The sequence below is a fragment of the Kryptolebias marmoratus genome, linkage group LG16, assembly GCF_001649575.2.
Source record: "Kryptolebias marmoratus isolate JLee-2015 linkage group LG16, ASM164957v2, whole genome shotgun sequence".
In the NCBI taxonomy this organism is placed as follows: domain Eukaryota; kingdom Metazoa; phylum Chordata; class Actinopteri; order Cyprinodontiformes; family Rivulidae; genus Kryptolebias; species Kryptolebias marmoratus.
The window spans coordinates 27,018,065-27,040,464 of NC_051445.1; the positions used below are offsets into that span (position 1 = coordinate 27,018,065).

The 22,400-nt window shown below is 39.0% G+C and overlaps 1 protein-coding gene across 2 annotated transcripts in view; it reads right to left on the reverse strand.

The window, feature by feature from the left end:
• Window positions 1-3,120, reverse strand: part of tgfbr2b (transforming growth factor beta receptor 2b) — a 54,855-nt gene extending 51,735 nt beyond the window's left edge. Inside the window, exon 1 of one of the 2 annotated variants that reach the window (XM_017436098.3) lies at window positions 2,876-3,120. In XM_017436098.3, the coding sequence (XP_017291587.1) occupies window positions 2,876-2,963 (88 nt within the window). In that variant the 5' untranslated portion in view covers window positions 2,964-3,120. The remainder of the gene's footprint in view (window positions 1-2,875) is intronic. The other variant, XM_017436099.3, reaches the window with a different exon arrangement.
• Window positions 3,121-22,400: the final 19,280 nt, after the last annotated feature.

A 22,400-nucleotide genomic window follows, 5' to 3' on the forward strand; every position in this document is an offset into this window, starting at 1 on the left:
ACACACACACACACACACACACACCGCCACCACCACCAAATACACTCCCTCACACACGTGTACTCCCTGCTGTCCTATCCTCCCCAAGGCAGAGCAAGCCACAGGAAGCTGCACGTGACATCATTCCAAACAACATACTGCTGCTGCTGCTGTTGTTGTTGTTGTTTGGGAACGGGATGGTTTCATCCTCCTTCCTGTCCAGGGACTCTTTATCCTGTCAGGGTGGGGGTCACTGAGCCTTAATGCTGTGCTGAGCCAAAGAGGCTTACTGGAGGTTCTTCTCCGGTCCGACCTAAAACATAAAGGCCTGGCATTCCTTAAAGAAATGCATATCACCGTGGGGTCAATATTTGTGCCACTGAGTAAGTTATAGTTGTGTTTGTGTATTTTAGGAATAGTTGGCGGTTGCAGCCATCTTTAATGTTGTTGACTCCAAATGTTAATCAATTATAGATGGACATCCAATGATTCCTTTCTAAGTATCATTAAAATTGGTTCAGTTGGCCATCTATTCATCCATCCATCTTCTACCACTTATCCATGGTCAGGTCGCAGAGGCAACAGGTCCAGGAGAGAAACCCAGACATTCTTTTCCCCAGAGACACTCTTCATCTCCTCTTGCGGGATTCCAAGGTGTTCCCAGGCCAGAGAGAATACAAAATCAGTTCAGTTGTTCAGGAGATATTTTGGTAATAGACACACACACACACTGGAGACAAGGACATTATTGTCCATCTTTGCCTTTCAGCAATGGGCAATAATGCAAATTTACTTTCAGTTGTCTGTAATAATGCAGCCTTAAACCATCAACATTAATAAAGATAGACAAAGAGTTGCCACTTCTTCCTGTTGTTCAAAATCGAAGCCAGATTGTCGGTTACTTTGAGCGTCGCCATGTTGTATTTTTGGAGGCAGTGCCTGCGCACTCGGGACGTGGTGCTGGATCCTTGATAGGAAAGTCCCACCTTCACACCCTACCTGCTCTGTTAACAGGCTGTGATGAAGTCAATCACAGTGTAACATAAATGTTTTCCTAAAACTCATTTGCTGATCAGCCCAGCTGCATCCACTTGTTCCTCATCTCTCACAGTACTTTTACTTCCAGTTCTCACCTAGCCATCAGTCCCAACAGTGAGAGAAGGTGGGGACACTCGGTCTGTTAGAATAAACTGTCTATATTCTGAAGACGTTTCACTACCAAACTGAGGAGCTTTTTCAGTTCAAAACTGGAGAGCATGGAGTTCCAAGCTTTAAACTGCACGAGATTCTTTGTTTATGCCGCTAAATTCACATGCAGATTAATCTCACTCCCAGCCCTCCTGAAGGACATGAAGGTCTTTGTTTGCCTGGCTCACAAGAAAGATGTTCGGGTCTCATGCATAAAGGTGTAAATTAAAAGAAGATAAAAAATGTAAAAAGACGGTATCGTGCCTAATACCTTGTAAGTTTTGAAAGAATTTCTAATGTCACAATCCTCAACAAGTGTCCTACACTCCATACACTCAAATCTCCTTCCTCTTCTCAAAACAGAATTGTGGATGATCAATGCTCTTGATCAATGATCAATGTTTTATACATGTAAAGTAAAGTTATTAATGCTGAAGTTCAGCTAACATCCGCTAGTCACATCAGAGGACACATTCAGAGGACCCTCACTGCACAGGCCTACATCAGCGACACCTGTAGAAAAATTCAGCCTGTGTGTGGCTTGTTGGAGGCAGTCTATCAGAAATATTTTCTCAAACCTGAAATGAACTCTTTTTTTTTTTTTCTTTTAAGACTAAAACTAAGGGATGAAATCTTTAAAGTTACTCAGAGGAACATTATGTGAGGGTGACCAGATTCCATCTAACCAAAAGCGGGGCAAAGACAGTGTTAGGCTGCTTATTAATGCTGAAAGATTAAATTGATATAATGCCAAAGTAAAAAAATAATGCAAATCACACTTAAAACCTTTTTCATTACAGAAACTCAGAGTTTAGAAAATGTTTGGCGGCACTTTGATGAATTCCGCTCACTTCAGTAAAATTATTTTCATCGCCTGATACAAAAAGGCAAAAGGTGGGTGACACTCTTTCTGTCTGTGTTCCTGTGTCTTTCTGTAAGCAAAATATCTCATAAACAAGTGGATGGATTTTAGTGAAAATCTCAGGCAGTAATAAATGCATGTGCATCTACAGCTGATTAACTTTTAGAGCCAGCTCAGTTTAAGATCACTACCATAGCTGACTGACACTAGCCAGAACAAAAATGACTATAGCTCAGATACTTTTCACAGATACTATAATAGTAACCAATGCTGGACCTTTAATTATTGTTTTCAGGCTAAATGAATCAATTGTGTTTTCCCTCTTCTTTATGCTAGTTCTCATGCCATGCCATTAAAATCAGCAACCAAAATCTTAGAAAAGCATCTGTCCTGCAGCACTGAAATAAAACTCCAACCAACTAAAAGGACATCATTTAAGGGCATTGATTAATAATTATTTGGTACAAGAAGCAGCACTTATCAGAACTTTTGTTCAGCTTTGGTGATGTCTACATGATAACATGCTTAAAACATCCAACAAGTTCTCTGCATCTGTTCTGCAAAGCTGATCTGGTTCTAAACAACAAATGTGAGCTGAAACACGTGTGGTCAGCAGCATATCTGTGGAGTGGATCAGTGCGCTCTGAGTCACCTGTTGTGCCTCTTGTCTCTCTGGAGAACCACCGTGCGTAACGGCTTGGAAACAACCCCCCTTAAAAACGGCGTCAAACTTTTTTTGTTTGTTTGTTTCTTTGTTTGTTTGTTTTAAAAACCACCGTGAATGAAGAGGGTGGCTGAGCTCAGCGGACGGAGGGTTTATTCACAGTTTGCTTAGGATCAACTCACCGGCAGTGCCGAGCTCCAGCTGCGCCAAAAGCAGGCCAATGGATAGGAGAGTTCTGCGTAAAGATGAAGAGCAGCGCTGTCCCTGCATGTTCCCCAGCGCTCCGTCTGAAGATCCTCATTCACATGGAAGAGAAAGAGCTTGGTGTGTCCGCTCTGCTGGGCGCTCCGCTCCGCTCAACAGCTGGAGAGTCACTGCTGAACCATCCAAACGCCAACACACACACGCACACACACACTATACACAGCCTGCTCTGACAGGAAACCACAGAAGGAGGGAGGACTCTCTCTCTTTCTCTCTCTCTCAGTGTGTGTGTGTGTGTGTGTGTGTGAGAGAGAGAGAGAGAGAGAGAGAGAGAGAGCACTGTGTTAATAACCCAAATACTGGAAATCAGAAGAGTAAACAACTTTTTGCACACAGAGTACACAAACTTAGAGCACTGAAAAACTGCCAGCTAACCTTCCAGAATATCACAGCAGCTCTACAGACAGAGGCCCAGAAGTCAGACTATCTGTCCAGCCTTAAAGGCACTAACTGCACCAGGAAGTTAAAGACATACTTCAGCTTTTAAAATGTTTATATGAACATTAGTTTTTCCTATAAACTAAGTCAAGTTTAAAATAGTATGCAGTACAAAAATGAAGAAAAGATTTCTACATGATTTCATATTATACATGTAAAAACTAAAAAAAGAGTACTTATGCAGGGTCTGTATGTATCAGGTACCACCAGGTATATACCAGGAAGGTACCAGATACTGACCTGGAACGTACCATGTGTGACCCAGTTAAGAACCAGGAACACAGAGTGACTGGTCTACACGTAGCTTCTGTGGGAAGAGAAACAACGAAATGTTAATGGTAGAAATTATTACAAAAACAAACATGGAGAATATAGCAAGTAAAGGCAGCAGCAGAGTGAGGAAATGTGGTCAGTTTGTCCTCCATCAGTCTAAGCCTTTAGCAGCCTAACTAAAGGATAGCTCAGGAAACCCAAACCAACCCTAACTATAGGATTTATCAAAAAGGAAAGTTTTAAGTCTAGTCTGAAAAGTAGACAGTATGTCAGCCTCAGGGACAGAAGCTGGAAGTTGGTTCCACAAGATGAGTGGTGCTGCATCATATTCAGTGATAAGTTTGGGTTCCACATTTCCATAGATGATGATTGTGTGCGTGTATAACGGTGTCGTTGGGAGAGGACGAATCCTGATGATACTGTGAAGAGACACATCAGTGTTACAGGTGGTGGTTCCCTTAGGGTAGTATCTCAATAGGTTACAACTGTTGATTATTAGTTGGCAAATGGCCAACTAATAACCATTAGGTTTAGGTTTAGGTTTCATACATTTTAGAGCACTAGAGCTGTATTTTGATACCTGAACAGGAGCTCTCATTGACAGCAACCATCCAAGGCTACAGCCCTGAATATCAAAGTCTAAAATCTGTAATGATAAATAATAATTATTCAGAAACTGGTCCAGATCTGCCTGTCTTCATTTCTAACATGTGCTCAAGTGATTGAATCATAAACGTGGGGGCGGCTGTCAAGGGGTGTACGAAGAGGAGGGTACAATGTGGGCCTGATGTGGGCAGAGGTGGAAAATGAAATCCAGTTTATGACCTGAAATACAGTTTTTCACACTGTGCACATGAAAACAGGCTGATTTCCAAAACCTGGCTGCTAAAAACACAGCCATACCACTGGCTGGTTGCTTGGTTGCAAACACTCAAAAATGATTGCAATAAAAAATTTCCACATTTTGTTTTATTTTTTATTTGTTTTGAGTCATTAATTAGTCTCCACCTGACACAGCCCAGTGAAATGTTCTCTGACTTCAGGTCATCTCTGTTAGTGATTCAGAGGACCCTCACTGCACAGGCCTACATCAGCGACATCCTGTGTCCACCTGTCTTATCTCTGTTGAGACAGCACCCTGGTGCAGATTTTCCACAGGACGATATTTGTACACTTGTGTATTTACAAACTGTTTGCGTGATGTTGAAGCCCCGGGGTGGCCAGGCACTTGGTATTTTCCTGAAATGACCAACAATTTCTACCCCGTGCATTTTCCAACAGCTGCGGACCAACATGCAGCAGAAGGAGATACAATGACTGTCTGACTTCGTTCCACACTGAACAATCCCTTGTGGGGGTGTCTGAAAGGGTGCCACACCCTGATGACACTGGACCAGAAGTATGCTAACACTGACAGTTCGCATCCATTTAATCTGATATTGCATTTATTGCAGTGCAGTCATGTGACCTTTCAGCACACAGTTTCCTTTCATTTCTATCACTCTCTCGCTGTTTAAAGGGCATGCAACATCACAAGCCATCAAATCTTGATAGTAATAACACAAATGAATCACAGTTCACTTTCTCATCTTTTCAAGGCAGATAAGCTGTTTTAAAATGCACTTTGTTGACCTACTGAGAGCCTTCAGGGGGAAATCCCACATTACATGAGATCTGCACTACAATAGAGTGATGATACTACACAAGGCCTCCTACTTCACAGTTTTGCAGTTTCCACTGTGGGAGGACCACCAAAGTGTGGGCCTATGTAGTCATAGCTCATTTTTAAAAAAATAGAATTAGATTGTTTTAAAGACAAAACAAGACTGTTCAAACAGAAACATGCTGTGTCTATGTGTAGCTGCTTATTGCAGCAATGTAGAACAGGATGGGAGAAAGACGGCCGGTACTTTATCAAAAGTAAAGTACAGTACTGGAATGAATATTAATATTACTGCCATTTTTAAAAATTTATTTGCTGCCCCCACAAACCTAATGCTAAAAATATGCAATACATATCAGAGCTACTTCTATACCTTGAGCATCATCTTATGCTAGTAGAAGTCTGCCTCTGTCCAATAGACAATCTTTGGTAAGGCATGACAACAGATGGGTGATCTCTGAACAATATAGACAAACTCTAGTGGAGATTTGATCTGAGTTTTCTTCACCAGTGGTTTTCTCTTTGCCACTCTCCCATAAACCTCAGACTGGTGAAGAACCTGGGTAACAGTTGTTATATGTACAGTCTCTTCCCTCTCACCTGCTGAAGCTCGGAGCTCCTTGGTGGTCTCTCTCTCTGTTCTCCTTCTTCACGCTCACTCAGTTTATGAGGACGGCCTGCTCCTGGTAGATTTACACATGTCCCATATTCCTTCCATGTCTTGATGAGGGATTTAACAGAACTCCTGGAATGTTTAGGGGCTTGGAAATAGTTTTTCATCCATCCTCTGACTTGTACTTTTTGACAATCTTTTTTCTGAGTTGAATTAGGACAGTCACTTTACATGAGGAATATTTATCCAGTCACTTATTTTATACTACACATTTTTACTTAATTGGTATTACTTTGTACAAATTTGATTTCACTTTGATATTGAAGAGGAGTATTTTAAAATATTATTTTGTAAAGAAGGCCAGTTTATATTGACCATGATTGATTTATGACAGCAATAAAAGCAAAAAAACATCTAAGAGAGTGAATATTTTTATAGGCACTATAGGTTTCTGAAAGTGAGCAATAAAATAATGACTGTGAGAATACTGGGACAGGTGCTTGTCTGTACATGTGTACTGACTGATGATTGACAGGACAGATAGAGTACCTCTGCATGTTCAGAACCCAGTGATGGAGGAGGAATCAGTCTGTCTGTCTATATGACACAGCAGGTCTTAACATGCTGCTCACCACAAACACTAGATCGGAGCCAAACATGCCTCTGAGTGCCACAGTCCCCTGTCCACCCCCTCCTCTTTCCAAGTCCAACCAGAGTCCAGCTCATTCAGCCACAGGACAGAACCCTGTTTGCTGTTGGGCAAATTATTTAAGTTCATTTTATCAAAAAGAGTTTGACTTGATGTATAAAAAATACCTTTTTAAGTAGCAATCACATAAGAAATGTTGGGGTTTACCCTTTAAAGTTTTGCTTTTGTTTTAAAACTAGAAGCAGTCAATAAAGTAAATAAATAAAAATAAATAGTTATCCTGTTTGGGATTTTGTTTGACTAGATTCTAATCAAATTTACCTGGTGATGTGTTTTTTAATGTAATAAGTCTTATTAGTAAGACATTAAAATGTTATTGTTTGTTGAGTTGAGTATATATATTTCTGATTAAAGCTGCCAAAATTAATTTTAAGATGCAGGACGGGAAAAATCTCAGAAGTATATGAAATATAATCAGACAAACTTAATTTTGCTTCTTTTATTTCACAATAGATGCTTTTGGTTGACTTCAGCTCTTCTATTTCAGCAAAGTCATGTGTTTTTCATTTAGTTAAAAAAATTATTAATACCGCAAATAACATAACCTGACCAAAAAATCAATCTGTTTTTCTATGGATGTGGCCACTAGGCCGTACAGGCAGGTTGAATATATATATATAGGGCTGGATGTCAAAAACTCCCAAATCTAAACTTTTCTTTCAGTCAACAAGACCAACTGAAACAGACAAGAGAGACAGATCAAGAAAATTAATCAAGAAGACCTGCAGCAAAACAAGTTAGTTTTGTCAAAAGAAGCCCAAAATACAACAGCATGAGAAACAAAGCAGCACCAGAATCAGAACCCATAAATCAGAACCAAAATGATTCACAGACCCAGCAAAAAGTGGTAATAGATCAAACACAAGTTGAAACCTGTGGACTCAGATGATCAGTGTTGTTACCATCCAGTGTTTGTTCCAGTAAATAACATCCAAGAGGAGCTGATACACTGTAAAACCTGACAAGTTAGTTCAACTCGAATCATTAAAGACATCGATTGCCTTGAATCATTTGAGTTTTTTAACTCAAACAGTCAAAACACACATAAACTTTTAAACTGAGCAAAGGCAAAAGAATCTATTTATTTACTTGTATGAAGAAAGTCAGGAATACTTAACTTTAATGAGTCATTCCAGTTATATAAATTTGATAATTTTACCTTAAACATGTCTTCTTTACTTAAATTGTAACATTTAAGTTTTACTTAGTTTTCATCAATTCACACAACCCTCCTACATTCAGGTTGAGTTAACTTATAGCTTAGTTTAGCTTTGATTTTATAAGATTGACTAAACTGTAACTCTTTTTTTTCATTTGTTTCTGTAAAATGAAACTTAAGCCCTTTTTACAAAAACATTTCCACTATGTGCTTTGATTTTTTGATTTATTAGAGCACAGCCTGATAGTTTTAGAACCAAAAACAACTTTGTATTAATATTTAATCAAGTCAGATCAAAGAAGTCAACATAACAAATATGTTTTAAGTCATCCAACCTACCAAATAAAGTTTAATTATGAGTTAATTCTACAGAAAATTAGACTTTGAGTGAAGCGTTTTTGTGTAATCAGGTTACTTCAACGGTTTCTGAATGTTTGAGTTATGGTAATTGAATTTTTCTATACAGTTGTGCTGTTGGGGTTTTACGGTGTTTGGATATATGTGTAATCTCTTTATTATTAGTTGTAACTCACAACACTAGCAAGTTAATCCCTAAGAGCTCTGTAGTTATTTGTGACTGTAAGCAGCTGCCATCAAATCAATTTGAAACTATACAACTCTATTATCACAAAACTCTCAATTTTCTCTTTCCCAATTTGGTTTCTTTTTCAATAATACATATATGTTCATTTATTACATTGTTTTTTTTTATAATTGCCCGCTGCAAAAAGGTGAAGGTGGTTGATAATGTTTTTGTTCTTGTTTGCATGTCTGTTACCAAAATATCTCATAAACCATTGGATGATTGTTAATGAAACTCAGAAAGTAATCCTTGGATTTACATTTACACCTGGTTACCTTTTGGAGTTGACCCTAGTCGAGATGGCTGCCACAGACAAATGACAAACAAAAAGGGCTACAATTCATTCAGTTTTACATATGTTGACCTACAAGTGGGTTTGGTAGTAGCTGAGAGTCATTCACAACACATACTGTCCTCCGGTGACAGGACATGACGTCACACATAACGTTATGTTCAAGATTTGACCAAAACAGCTACAACTCTATAATTTCTAACAATAAGATGATCTTAGTCTAAAACTTTGGTGTGAAAGGAAGTGAGCGATATGAGTTCCTTGAAGGAATTCTAGACCTTTATTGTATTTATGATCTTTACCTCCACCAATAAGGATGTATTTGATTTTCATGTTTTCATTCTTGTAGTCCTTGTGTTTGGGTTCTTCCTTGTGTTCCTTTACAACATGTTCTTGTGGTGTTTTGCTTCTTGTGTTCCCTGTGTTTTAGATCCTCGTATTGTCTTGTTCCTTGTGGTCCCTGTGCCACTATCCACCTGCCCTCAGCTCAGTAGTGTTCAGCTTGCCATGCCCATTTTACCTGTTCCTCATTACCTGTTAGTCCCAGCTGCAGCTCATCTTCCACTTACCCACAGTTCTTTATATTCAGTCTCTGGTCATTTCCCCTCTGCTGGTTCGTTGTTCTGTGTTTGTGTGTTTGTTGTTGGTTTTCATGCCATGACCTGGCCAGCTCCTTGTGTCGCCTCGCGATCGTTTGTGTGGGTGTCTTGTTATTAGTTTGCTCGCACGTCAGCCTTTTTGGTTTTGGTAAATAAATCAGCTTTAGTTTTTGAACGATGAGTCTGCACTCTGGGTTCATTTCTCTAATTTTTGATTGTCTGTCTGTGAACAAGATAACTCAAAAAGTTATCCTGTCAAACCTTGAGATCACAGATCAGCCCGTGCTCTAACCCTGCAGCTGTATAACAGGAATGTTAAACTCCACAGCTGGACACCTCACAGGTCAAGGGTGATCACTGTTGATTTCAATGTGATGGCCTTGTGCCCTTACTATGCAACCATGTAATGGAGGAAAATCAAACTGTACAGCTGGACACCTCATGGATCAAGGGTGATCGCAATTGATTTCAAGGTCATGGGGTCAAAGGTCAACATCACAGTAGATCTAGTTCTCTACCTCTGCAACAGTCTAATGTAGGAATGCCAAACTGCACAGCTGGACACCTCATGGATCAAGGGTGATCCGTGTTGATTTCAAGGTTCATGGGGTCAAAGGTCAAGGTCACAGGTCATCCCTTAGTTAAAAACTTCTCTTTGCTCCACCAAGGAATTTCTGTTTTCAGTTGTGTCCGTTGGTTTGTTTGTCTGTCTGTCAGCAAAGATCAGGTCAAAACTCATGAACAGATTTGAATGAAACGTTCAGGAAATGTTGGGGTTGTCACTAAAAAAATGGATTACATTTTGGTGCTGATCCAGATTATGATCAACATAACACTGTTTTATAATCACGCTGTGGCCTTGGTGGAGGTTTGCATTCTCTTCTAGTTGTATTTCTGTTCTTTCTTTGTTCTGGTTTTTTTTTAATGGTCTTTGAATTGTGCCAGTTTTGCAACAACAGAGAGTTGGACAGACCTGGGATAGAATTTTGGCTGCTTTGCACATAGACATTAAAAGAAGATTTTATGTCAGTGCATGTGGTATCTGTTTTGTTTCTTTGTCTGCAAGAGAAATTGGAACGTCATGTTGTGAGTGTGTGGCTCTGGGACTGATTTCATCTATGCCCCCCTCTGTGGTGGAACTCAATGCTGATGGCTGACTTTGCTCCAGACAAGTATGTGGAGAAAAGACATTTTGTAATCAAAATGATTTAAAGCAGCTGAGTAAGTAAGTAACCATTTACAGTGCTTCTCTGGTGATCTGTAAACATTACTGAACTGTAATGAAAAATCAGTGGTACTATTTATCTATCAATAAAAAACAATGGACATTGTATTTTTGACTTGATAGTTTTCATTTAATGCAGTCGTGTTTTAATTATGTGACAATATGATTGTTCTAATCAAACAGTGGCAGGTAGGAATACGTACACTCAATCAGCATTTACACAATTGTTTTCTGTTTTTTTTTATTTTGTTTTGTACAATTTTTGCAACCTGTTTATGTTTGCATACTCTGTGTTGTGTTCTGAGGTCTATACAGGGAATGTGCGTATGGTGCTCTTGTACTTTCAACTTTTAGCTACATGTAGGGGTTTTCTACTTTTGGTCTTTAGCTAGCTTTTTGCATCTTCCGGCTATTAGCTAATGCTCTGCTTTAACAACTCAGTTTCAGCTTCTACAGCATATTTCAGTGATGTCATTCAGCTCTCAGCATTCTCACAGCATTTTCACAGAAAAAACTCATTTTTCTAGCTGCACTTTTGGTTCCAATCAACTGTTTTTTCATGCCTTTTGTTTTTGAGCCACATAATGTTCTTGTACAAGGCCTAAAGGAAACACCATGTTCACTCACTGCTCTTTCCTCTTCTGCATCTGTGACATTTTAATTTCTGATAACAGTAACGACGGAGGGGAATGGGTGTGGGATAATTTTCCAAATAACCAAAAGAGAGAAAAAGACACAAAGCCAATTTTTTTATGCTCAAATATTTTCTTATTGCATGTTTTTGTCCTTGTTCCTTTTAATATTTCTTTGTGTGTTAAAAAGCAGATTAGCGCGCATGTCTCTAACTTGAAAGTTGTTCAGTCATTTTAACAATCTTGTCAGCAAATTTGTCATTTTACACTCATTGTTTGCACACCTCTTTCTGAGTGAAGGAAAAGTCTCCTCACCCACTTCTTCTCAAGTTTTTTTCTGTAATAATAAAGGTAGAAGAAGAGTTTCCAAAACCAAAATCAACACAAAGAATGTTGCTGGTTGATGGCATGCAGCAGATATTGTTATTGCCAACTGCTGAAAGGCGAAGGAAGTGCAATAATGACTTTCCGCGCGCGTGTGTTTGTGTGTGCACGTGTGTTTGTGTGTCTGCTATCAAAAAATCTCATGAACCACAGGTAAAATTTTAATAAAACTTGCAGAAAGTAATTATTGGATTCACATCTACTTCATAAAAACCTTTGGAGTCAACCCAATTTAAGATGGCTGCCACAACTAACTAAAGTGAAAAACAAAAATAATAATAATTTAGTCACTTTTGCAGATATTGACCTATTATATATTGTATGGTAGTAGCTGAAACAGATACACAGCACATATTTTTAGCTGCAACAGAATGTGCAAGATTTTTGTTTGAAATCTTTCCATTTACTATTTGGAGTGAACTTTGTCTGTTAACATAATATCTCACAAACCACTAAATGGATTTTAATTGAACTTTCAGACAGTAATCACTGGATGCATAACTACAACTGATTAACTTTTGGAGTCAATCAAATTAAAGATGGCCACTACAGCTTATTGACATTAGCCAACACAGAAATGGCTATAACTCAGCCAGTTTTGCAGATAATGAGCTAAAACTTGACGTCGTAGTAGCTAGAGTGACTCACAACTCATACTCTCAGAGTGACAAAACTTTCTAAAGCTCTGGCCTAAAAATTTATGGGCGATATGCATTTTTTTTAGAAGATGGCTAGACCTTCATTTAGTTACAGTACATTTAAATATTATGCTTTACCTAAAACACAGAGAGAAAAACCTTTAAACAACTAAAACGCAAGTGTCTGTCTTTTCTTTTTGTTGCTGCTTTGGCTCTTGAACTCTAGTTCTGAATCATTACATCCAAAGTGTGACAGATAATAAAAGTAAGCTTCCCTAAAATCAAACACACACATGTAATTAGGCTTCAAAAGTTCTTTGTTTTTGTTTTTGTGTTACCAGTGAAATCAACAGTGAGGTTTTTGTTGACAGAGTAAGACTCTCGTAGTCTCCAAGTCTCCATTAGTGCAACTTGTTTAGCAGAAACTGGCGTACTTAGTCTGTACAACTGTTCAAACATAACCCAGCACACACAGACATGAACACACATCTTCTGTTTCCATAAAGACAATGTGTTTTTTGGCCCTTATTTTTTATTTGGTAGCAGTAGATATCAGGTACTTACCCTGTACCAGCTACATACAGAGTAAGTTTTGATGGGTTAAAATAAGTTTATAAATGGGTTAGACATTTAGTTGTAAAGAAGAAAGGTCAGCAATGCATAATACAGTATCTTGTATGTACCAGGTACTTACCTAGTATATACCGATTACATACCTGGTACTTACCAGGTTCACACCTAGTAGGCACCTAATACATACCTGATATAGATAGTTACCAAAACCTACCTAGTACGTACCAGCTACAAACATGGTACTTACTGGGTATGCATCTGGTACACACTGAGTACACCACTGGTACTCATTGCTACGTACTGGGTACATACCCAGTAGATAGCAGATACATACTTGGTACTTATCCTGTACTTACAGAGTATGTACCAGGTACTGTATTATGTATTGCTATCTTTTATTCTTTACAACTAAATGCCTAACCCCAACTCTGAACTAATTCTAACCCTCAAAGTTATAACCATCAAAAGTCACCTTGTACCAATAAAGGCTTTACTTTGGTCCCCGCATTTATGTTTCTCTCAAAGTCCTTGCGATGTCTGTCCCAGCACAACATAAAAACCAACACTTATTTGCCATACATTTCAGAAATGACTGTGAGAAAGCAAGATCTTCCCCTTTCTTTCTGTTTCTCTCTATCAACACCCTTGCATTCCTTTAGCTTGCAGTCATTTGTCACCATAGCAACATATGCAACAACCAGTGGATCACTGTCCGTTGCTTTTACACTTTGCCCTACAGCTAATGCAGAATGAATACACATTAGTGGCAGTAATCTCCCCTACAGTTTGTAACAACTCAGAGCTTCAGTGCTTACTAAGGAGGAAGCACACAGTTAAGAAGAATCCTAGTATTTGCTATAATGCTTTAATAAAGTTGAAGGAGGCAGATGACATTTACACATGGTGACATGAAGCTGTGTTGTGTCTCACTGTTGTGTGGGAGTGAGAATGTGTGTGTGTGTGTGATGGTCCTGGAAGTCCTGCAGACTTCAGTGTGGAATGTTAAGAACAGCTGTAGACATGATTTAAAGATTTTACACAGAAAATGACCCTATTAATGGTGTCACACATACAGTAAGTACTGAAAACTCCTCAGTCTGTGCAAATATTCAAAGCAAGAAAAACACATTGACTGAACCTTTTTCTTTTTCAAGTAATTTCTGTTCAAGTCCAGAGGTGCTTAACCCTCATGAAGCCCTCGTAACTGAAGAGAGGAAGCTGTTGTAACTTCAGATCAATTAGACCCAAAGGCCATGGGAGGGTTAAACAAGATGTGCTATGAATGATATACTATTCCACACTGGCATTAACAGTCCATAACAAAATTATACAAAATATTCTAAGACTGAAACTAATGACTGATTGTTTGTTTTCTATTTTCTATTCAGTTTGTAAACACAGTACACAGTGCATGAACTTTTCATGAAACGTCAAACATGGTCCAAGGAACAGGTGATTAGATTCTGGTGGTGATCGAAGTTCAAGGTCAAAGATCAGCCCGTGCTCTAACTCTGTAACTGCATAACAGGAATGTTAAAGTCCGCAGCTGGACACCTCATGGGTCAAGGGTGATCACGATTGATATTAAGGTCATGAGGTCAAAGGTCAACATCACAGTTGACCTAGTTCTCTACCTCTGCAACAGTCTAATGTAGGAATGTCAAACTGCACAGCTGGACACCTCATGGATCAAGGGTGATCCGTGTTGATTCATGAGGTCAAAGGTCAAGGTCACAGGTAACCCCTTTGTTAAAAACTTGTCTCTGCGCTTACATGCGACTCTTTCCTTTCCTCTATCAAGGAAGTTCTGTTTCCGGTTGTGTTCATTGGTTTGTTTGTCTGTCTGTTAGCAAAGATAAGGTAAAAACTAATGAACAGATTTGTATAAAATGTTCAGCAAGTGCTGGGGTTGAGTGCTTCTAGGTCAATATGTTACCAGTACTAAAGGTAAGAAAAACAATGGTAATGTGAGGATCTGGAGCTAGCCCCGCCTTGGGGCGGCTCCCCTAACCCTTGCTCCACAGGTGATCCTGATTCCAGTGATGAGACCAGTAAGCATTTAAGCCTCCAGTTGAGACCAGACCTTCGCTGGAGCATCAAGCCTCTTGGGTTAGATTCTCAGCCACAGGATCTAATCGTTTTTGTTCCTACCTTGTTAACTAAGTTTTCTATGCTCAGGTTTGGACCACGTATTAACGTATCTACGGCTCGGGAACTACCTGGACTGCTGGACACTTACCTGGATCACTGGACTCTTACCTGGACCGCTGGACACTTACCTGGACTGGATACCGACTCATCCGCTACTGGATCACCGGGGACTTCTTCCTCACCTTCCTCCATGCAGTTGGACACCTCCTGGATCTGTAAGCTACAGAGACACTGTTCACTCGCTCCATCAGACTCCACTGATCAGATTGGTACTCGAGACTCACCCTGCTCCTCTTGTGTTTCAGACCGTTCCAGAACCTGGCTCACTGTACATATAGTCACACCTGTAAATAAAATCACTTACCTTATTTTCGCCTCCGTGTCTGGTTTTGGTCTCACTCTTGGACAAATAATTCCTGAGCTCGTGTCAGGTAAAGGTTTATTAGTTTTATGTTGCTAAAACTGTTTTATATGTACATTTTGGATTAAAAAAGTGAAACTGTTCAGGACACATGTATTGACAGAATTTCCCATGCATATGCAAAAAGTCTAAATGCCTCACATTCTTTTATTTTATTTTTGTTTTTGTCCTGTCGTGGAATATCAGGCATACCTTATAGAGAAGATGGCTGCCTACATGTGCCAGAACTGATTTGCTCTTCAATAAGGATATCTCAAAATGAGACTCCTAATTGGATGATTTACTTTACTGAACCAAAACTGAATCTAGCATCAGAGTAGCCAGGCCACATTGTTGTAATAGTAACCTGTTTGTATGTCCTTCAACCAAATGCCTCACGGTCTTGTTGTAGCTCCTTGTCTCACCTTTTAGGACATTTGCATTAATACTTTAAGTTTGGATTTAGGCACAAGTGCCAGTCCTGAGATAAAAACAGATATCCAAGTGTAGGTAGGCTGGAAGATGAAGTTTAAATGTGTCTTCATTTTGAAGCACTAAAGTCCTCCTGTTCTGTTGTTTCATTCTGGATAACTGAGTTGAGCAAATGGCTGCCTTTCATGACAGAGATTCAGACAAAGATGAACTTATGATGAGGACCTAGAGTTATAGCTGTTTTAACCAGACCATGGAAACAATCTTATGCCCAATCTCATGTGAGAAAGATTAGCACTCAGAAATTGTGTTGCGGATGACTCTCAGCCACTTCCACCTCAGATTTTAGGGCTGTGTTATAGCCATTTTTGTGTTGGCTAATGTTGATTAGCTGTGCTGGCCATCTTGAATTGGGGTGACTCAAAAAGTTAATTAGTTGTAGAGGCTCATCCAGTGATTACTTTGTGAGTTACAATAAAATCTGTCCAGTGATTTATGAGATATATTGCTAACACTAGACAAACATGAGCAAAATCCTTATTGCTCTTTCACCTTTTAGTGGAGGACGTTAACAACAGCAAATAGTCAAAAAATAATTTATTTCCCTTCCTTTCTGAACGTTTTATCCTAACTCTTGTCATAAGATTCTGCAGCTTTGTTGCTGCCACAGTCTCTCACATGCCTGGTGTTTATTGGTGTCTTTCTTTAATCTTCCTTAATCTACACATCCTGGGGAGATTTCTGTGTGACAAATGTGGTAACGGAAATTGGAATGTGCACACACACAGAGAGTGTTGCTTTGCCACCTGTTGTCTGGTGAACTGGAGGAGAGCTTTGGTTGCAGCATGTGTCTCTGTGCTGAGATGTTCATGAAATCAACAGACAACAACCAGCAGCAGCAGAAACGCAGGAAGTCATGATAATGTTGTCAACAGTAGCTTGTTTACTTACAGATGTTTATCACTCTGCAACAGTTCTTCAAGGCTAACTGGAAGAACTTCCTGCATGTCTGTGAGCCTGGCAGCTGGGAGCTCATCGCCATTAACAACACACTCTTCCAACGTTCAGCTGGCTTCTCTTCCTTGTTACCAGGGCCGTAGCTACCATTGAGGACACTGAGGTCCGGACCGCAGTATTTTTCTGCTGTGTATATAACAAAAAAATTGATCAAAACAAGGCTTTTGAACGGCGTGGTTCTCTGCGTAGCTCCACCACTTTACTGTAGGAGGCGCTGCAACTGTGTGCAGCTGCAGCCAAACTCAATGTCTACGAAGAAGAGTGCAGCTTTGCTACCTTACTGCTGAAATAAAGACCAGAAGAAGAAGAGCACCACTTACAGTGAAACACAACTGAGGTAACTTCCTAAAAATATTCTCCTTCAATTCCACAAAGCTGAAGTAAGTTTCCGATTGCAGCTTCCGATTCGGAAAATGGCTAAAGGGCGATTCCACCTAATTTTTCACTCCCTTCAGCATCTTTAATCTACTCTAGTTAAAAAACTACAACACCTAGACGCTTCAAACCTGGACCAGATTATTCTGCACTGATTGCAGAACATTTAAAACCAAGTGTGTGATCTGTGAAACCTTCATCTGATTTGTGAAACGTCAATAAAGGGTGACTTCAGCACTTTTTTTTTACATCCGGACCACACTAGTGCTGGTCCAGCTCCAAAACTACAACACCTCAGTGGTGTTTGATAAAAAGGTCAAATCTATGCTAAAATCTTGTGTTCTGAATGTTTGTGCAGCGTGAACAATCAACATTCATATAAACTAATTCATGTCATTTCAGTGAGTCATCATGGTTGTGCCCTGAGTCCTCTGTTGCTTAAGATGAGGCTGATCCCCATGGATTTACAAACACACACAAACACATGTCATATACACATTCAAGTCACTTGTTTTAAATAAATGCTTCTATTTAATTAAGTTTTGGTCTTCATTGTAACTGATGTGCAGGGGGATGATGAGTGGTTGACCTCAGTATTTTTTAATGTCTGGCTACGGGCCTGATTGTTACCACCCACTACCAAAGACAAGGGTGGACCGACTGTGTGTTTGTTTGTTTGTCTGTCTGTTAGCGAAATATCTTATGAATCACAAAAAAACGGATTTATTGAAACTTTCAAAAAGTAAACACTTGGTTGACATCTACAGCTGATTTACTTTTGGAGTCAACCTAATTCAAGATTTGCCACCACAGCAAAGCAGTTTCACCAAACACAGAAATGACCATAACTCACTCAGTTTTACAGACACTGTGGGGTAGTAGCTGGGACTGATCTTCAACTTATACTCCAAGTGCTAACTGAACAAACAAGATTTGTGTTTAAAACTTTGCCATTAAGTACTGGAATCAATTGTCTGTTAGCAAAATATCTCATGAACCACTGCATGGATTTTAATTTTTTTTATTTATTTATTTAACCAGGTAAACCCCATTGAGATCTAGATTTCATTTTCAAGGGGGACCTGGGCAGAAATCTGCAGTGAACAGCAACCTGGTTACAAAACAAAATTAATTAATACATATGCACAAGTATAAAACAATTTAAAAACAATGACAATGTTTAAAAGAATCTTGTTGCCTGTTTTTAAGAATCGCTCGAAATAAGTCCAGTGAGATCAGTTCTGACATCTTTAGTTCTGACTGGAGCTGATTCCAGGCTGAAGGAGCCATTACACTGAACGCTTGCTTTCCTTTTTCAGTTCGGCAACGTGGAACATACAAAAGAAAAATGTTGTTGGAACGCAAGGAATGGGAATTAACAGATCTTTGTAAAAGAGAGTTTAGATAAGCTGGAGCCAGACCGAGTAGAGATTTATAAATCAGGATCATCAGGTGATTGATTCTCCGTACACTTAAAGGAGGCCATTCAGCTTTTGCATACAGTTCACAATGATGTGTGAGACGTCTGCTACCGGTTACAAACCTTAAAGCACAATGATACACATTATTTAATGATTGTAAGCATTTGTTTGAAGCATTCATATATAACACATCTCCATAATCCAAAAGTGGCAGGAATGTTGCAGCTACCAATTTACTTCTAGCTTTGAGAGAAAAACAAGAACCATTTCGGTAATAAAACCCAATTTTCATTTTCAGTGTTCGTAGCAAATTTGCAATGTGATTTTTAAAAGAAAGCTCTTTATCTAAAATAAAGCCAAGATATTTATAATTACTGACAAACTCTATTTGTGTCCCTATAGCAGTGGTAAGTAATGGATGAATCTGAGATAATGTCCTAGAGTGTGAAAAAATCATTGCCAAATCATTAATGAATGAATCATTAATGAAACTTGCAGAAAGCAATCACTGAATGTACATGTACAACTGATTCACCTTTGGAGCTAATTCAATCCAAGATGACTGCCACAGCCAATTGACTTCAGAAAACACAAAACTAATTGTAACTCAGCCAATTTGACAGATACTGAACCTGAATTTGGTGTGGTGGTAGCTAACCATTGTCCTCAACACATACTTTGAGCCATGGCATTACCTGCTAAAATTACACTGTTAGAAAAACACTTCATAAAACAGTAAACAGATTTCAGTGAAACTCTAAGAAAGTAATTGTTGGCAGTACAACGGAATTAAAGATGGCCACTACATCTAATTTACCGAAGTCAACATAAAAATGGTTATACCTCAGTAAATTATACAGACATTGTGGTGTAGTAGGAGCTGACAGACATTTGTAACATTTACGCTAAGCAATAACAGATCACGCAAAATCACACAATTTATCACATGAGATTGCATATTTTCAAGGTTTGACCAAAACAGCCACAACTTTGTCATTTCTCAACATGACATGATCTTAGTCTGAAGCTCTGGCATGAAAGGCAGCGGGTGATATGCATTCTTTCAAGCAATGCTAGGCCTTTAATTAAATAAGCAGAAATCAACCTGCAGCAGAAAAAATGAAGTACTGATAAAGTTGTCAACAGAAACAGATGTTTATCTGTGTGTCATGCAGTTGGGAGCTCATTACCATTAGCAACACACTCTTACAATGTTCAGCTGATTTATGCGGTTGTAAGCTTTCTGTTCATTGTTCGTGGTCCTGTTCAGAGTGCAGAAATGCTTCATTCTCCATGAAAACTTTTAAAGGTCATTCATTGAATCTGGTGGAAAAATCAAACCCTTTCATCATAATCTCACTCAGCACTTCTTAATGCCCGGGAAACACAACCCACCCCCACCCAAACATTCTTCCGTCATCCAATAAAAACCTCCAAACAGTATGAAGGAAGGAGCATTGTTCAGTTCAGGGGGCTGCAACCTTTACAACCAAAACAGTCAATTCTGCTCCTTCTCTCGCTAAATAAAACTTGTCATGAGCAACAAAACATACTTAAAGCTGTAAATAAAAAAAACAGAACTCATTAAATGATTTTTTTCAATCATATTCAAAAACTATTGCTTTTTACATTATAAATTGTTGATATTTATTGGCAGTTGTACATGTCAGGACAAGGCAAGAGACCAATCTCCTGTTAATAAAATAAAATAAAATTAAAAAACACTAATCCTTTGCAAAATTGCGAGACTTGCGTCATTGTGAAAAATAAATAACACACTGTACTAATACACTGCACTTTCTTTGTTTTTGCTTTTTTTGTTTCTGTTTTTTTTCAAAACTTTGTTTTTTCCCCCAATTTGTGGATGTGGATCTATAGAAGGTTTACATTTGTCTTCTCTGAGACACTCTGTGGGGGGGTTGCTGCAGGAATATGGGATGCCAGGGTTGCTTTCAACCCTCCAGAAGCCCTCGTAACTGAAGAGAGGAAGAGAAGCCTTTGTAACGTTGGGTCCATTTGACCCGAAGGCCACGGGAGGGTTAAAGGCTATGCGGTTTCTGAAGAACCAAACCAGGAGCTGTGTTCCCATTTACAAAGTCGGTCTTGTTTAAGAATGGGTTGAATTCCACAATCCGTGTATGGTTTGTTCTTTGGTTTTTTCATTTCAAAATAAAATTGCAAAAACAAAACAAGCATGTGGGTTTTTTTTGTTTTGTTTGTTTTTAAAACGAAATTAGAAAAACGGCAATTGCAAAAATAAAAAAGGGGTTATTAGTATTATTATTATTTTTAACTGCAATGGTTAAACCAAAGACAAGCTTTTATTTTGTTGTTAATTCAACGGGACCTTATGGCAGAACCGGAAATGAAGACCTGAACTCCCGGCAAATAACTTTTTTTCAGTTACCAGTAGGTGGCGGTAATGTACACCTTCAATTTCTTGCCAACAGCCATTAAAATCCACAAGAAGAAGAACTTTTTCAGTTAGCGCTTCAGAATCTACCAGTTTAAAAATGAATCTGTTTGTCTTATTTAGAGGGAATCAACGCATTTCATTGAGAGCTGATGATCTTACTGTCAACAAGATTTCTTTAATATTCCAAGTAAGTAATTAAATCAGTACATTGAATTAACATCAAAATAGAAGCTTGTCTTTGGTTTAACCATTGCAGTTAAAAAAAAAAAAACGTACCCTTTTTTTTCATTTTTGCAATTTCCGTTTTTTTAATTTCACTTTAAAAACGAAAAAACAAAAAAACACATGCTTGTTTTGTTTTTACAATTTTATTTTGAAACAAAAAACCCAAAGAACGAACCACACACAGATTTTCCACCAAGGCTGTCATTTGTCTCTAATCCTGTTTGTGGTCTTCATGGATAGGATCTCAAGGTGCAGTTGAGGAAACGAGAGTGCCCAGTTTGGGAACCTCAGGATTTGGTCTCTGCTTTTTGCAGATGATGTGGTTTTGTCTTTGAGCCAGGACAACATGCAACATGAGCTGGGCGGTTCACACAGAGTGTGAAGTGGCTGGGTGGACAGTCAGTTCCTCTAAGTCCGAGGCCATGGTTTTCAACGGAATAAGGTGGAATGTGCCCTCTTGGTCAGGAGTGAGTCTCTGCCTCAAGGGTTCAAGTATCTGGGAGTCTTGGGATGGTAGGATGGAGTAGAAGATGGAGCGACAGATTAGAGCCTCTTAGTTAGGGCGTTGGTCCAGTCTGTTGTGGAGAAGAAAGAGTTGAGCTAAAAGGCAAAGCTGTCAGCTGACACTGAAAGGAATCTGAGGTGGGTTTGGCATCTGTCTGGGTTTCCCTCCTGAACCTTCACAACTCATGGATATTCAGCAGAAAATGGATGGATGGATGGTCTATTATGCCAATGCAACAATAAAAAAAATATTGCTCTAAAAATACCTGGAGCAGAGGGGCTTTGGCATGGTGTCCATCATTTTAGATAAGCTTATATCCTGGTCTCCACCTGAGACTGGCGAAACATAAGTTCCCCAACACACTGCCATTGTTTGGACAACATTATGAAAATGAAAGGAAAATGTCTGTTAAAAAGGACAATGTCATACTAAACCTACTGAGAACTTTCGACCCCTGCTCATATGAGTAATTTCTAGTTGAGAAAGACAACACTCAGCTTTGAATAAGACTCAAGAGACTGCTGCGTAAGCAAAAGTTGATTAGTAACTGATAATGACATAGATATTTAGTGGTTATGGTCCTTCCATGAATGGTCTCTACATGTTCTTGTTCTGGGTTGCAGGAAGCTGGTGTCTATCTCCAGCAGCTAAAGGGTGAAAGGTGGGGGGGATATCCTGGACAGGGAGGACACAGGGCCAACCCAGAGACAAAAACAATAC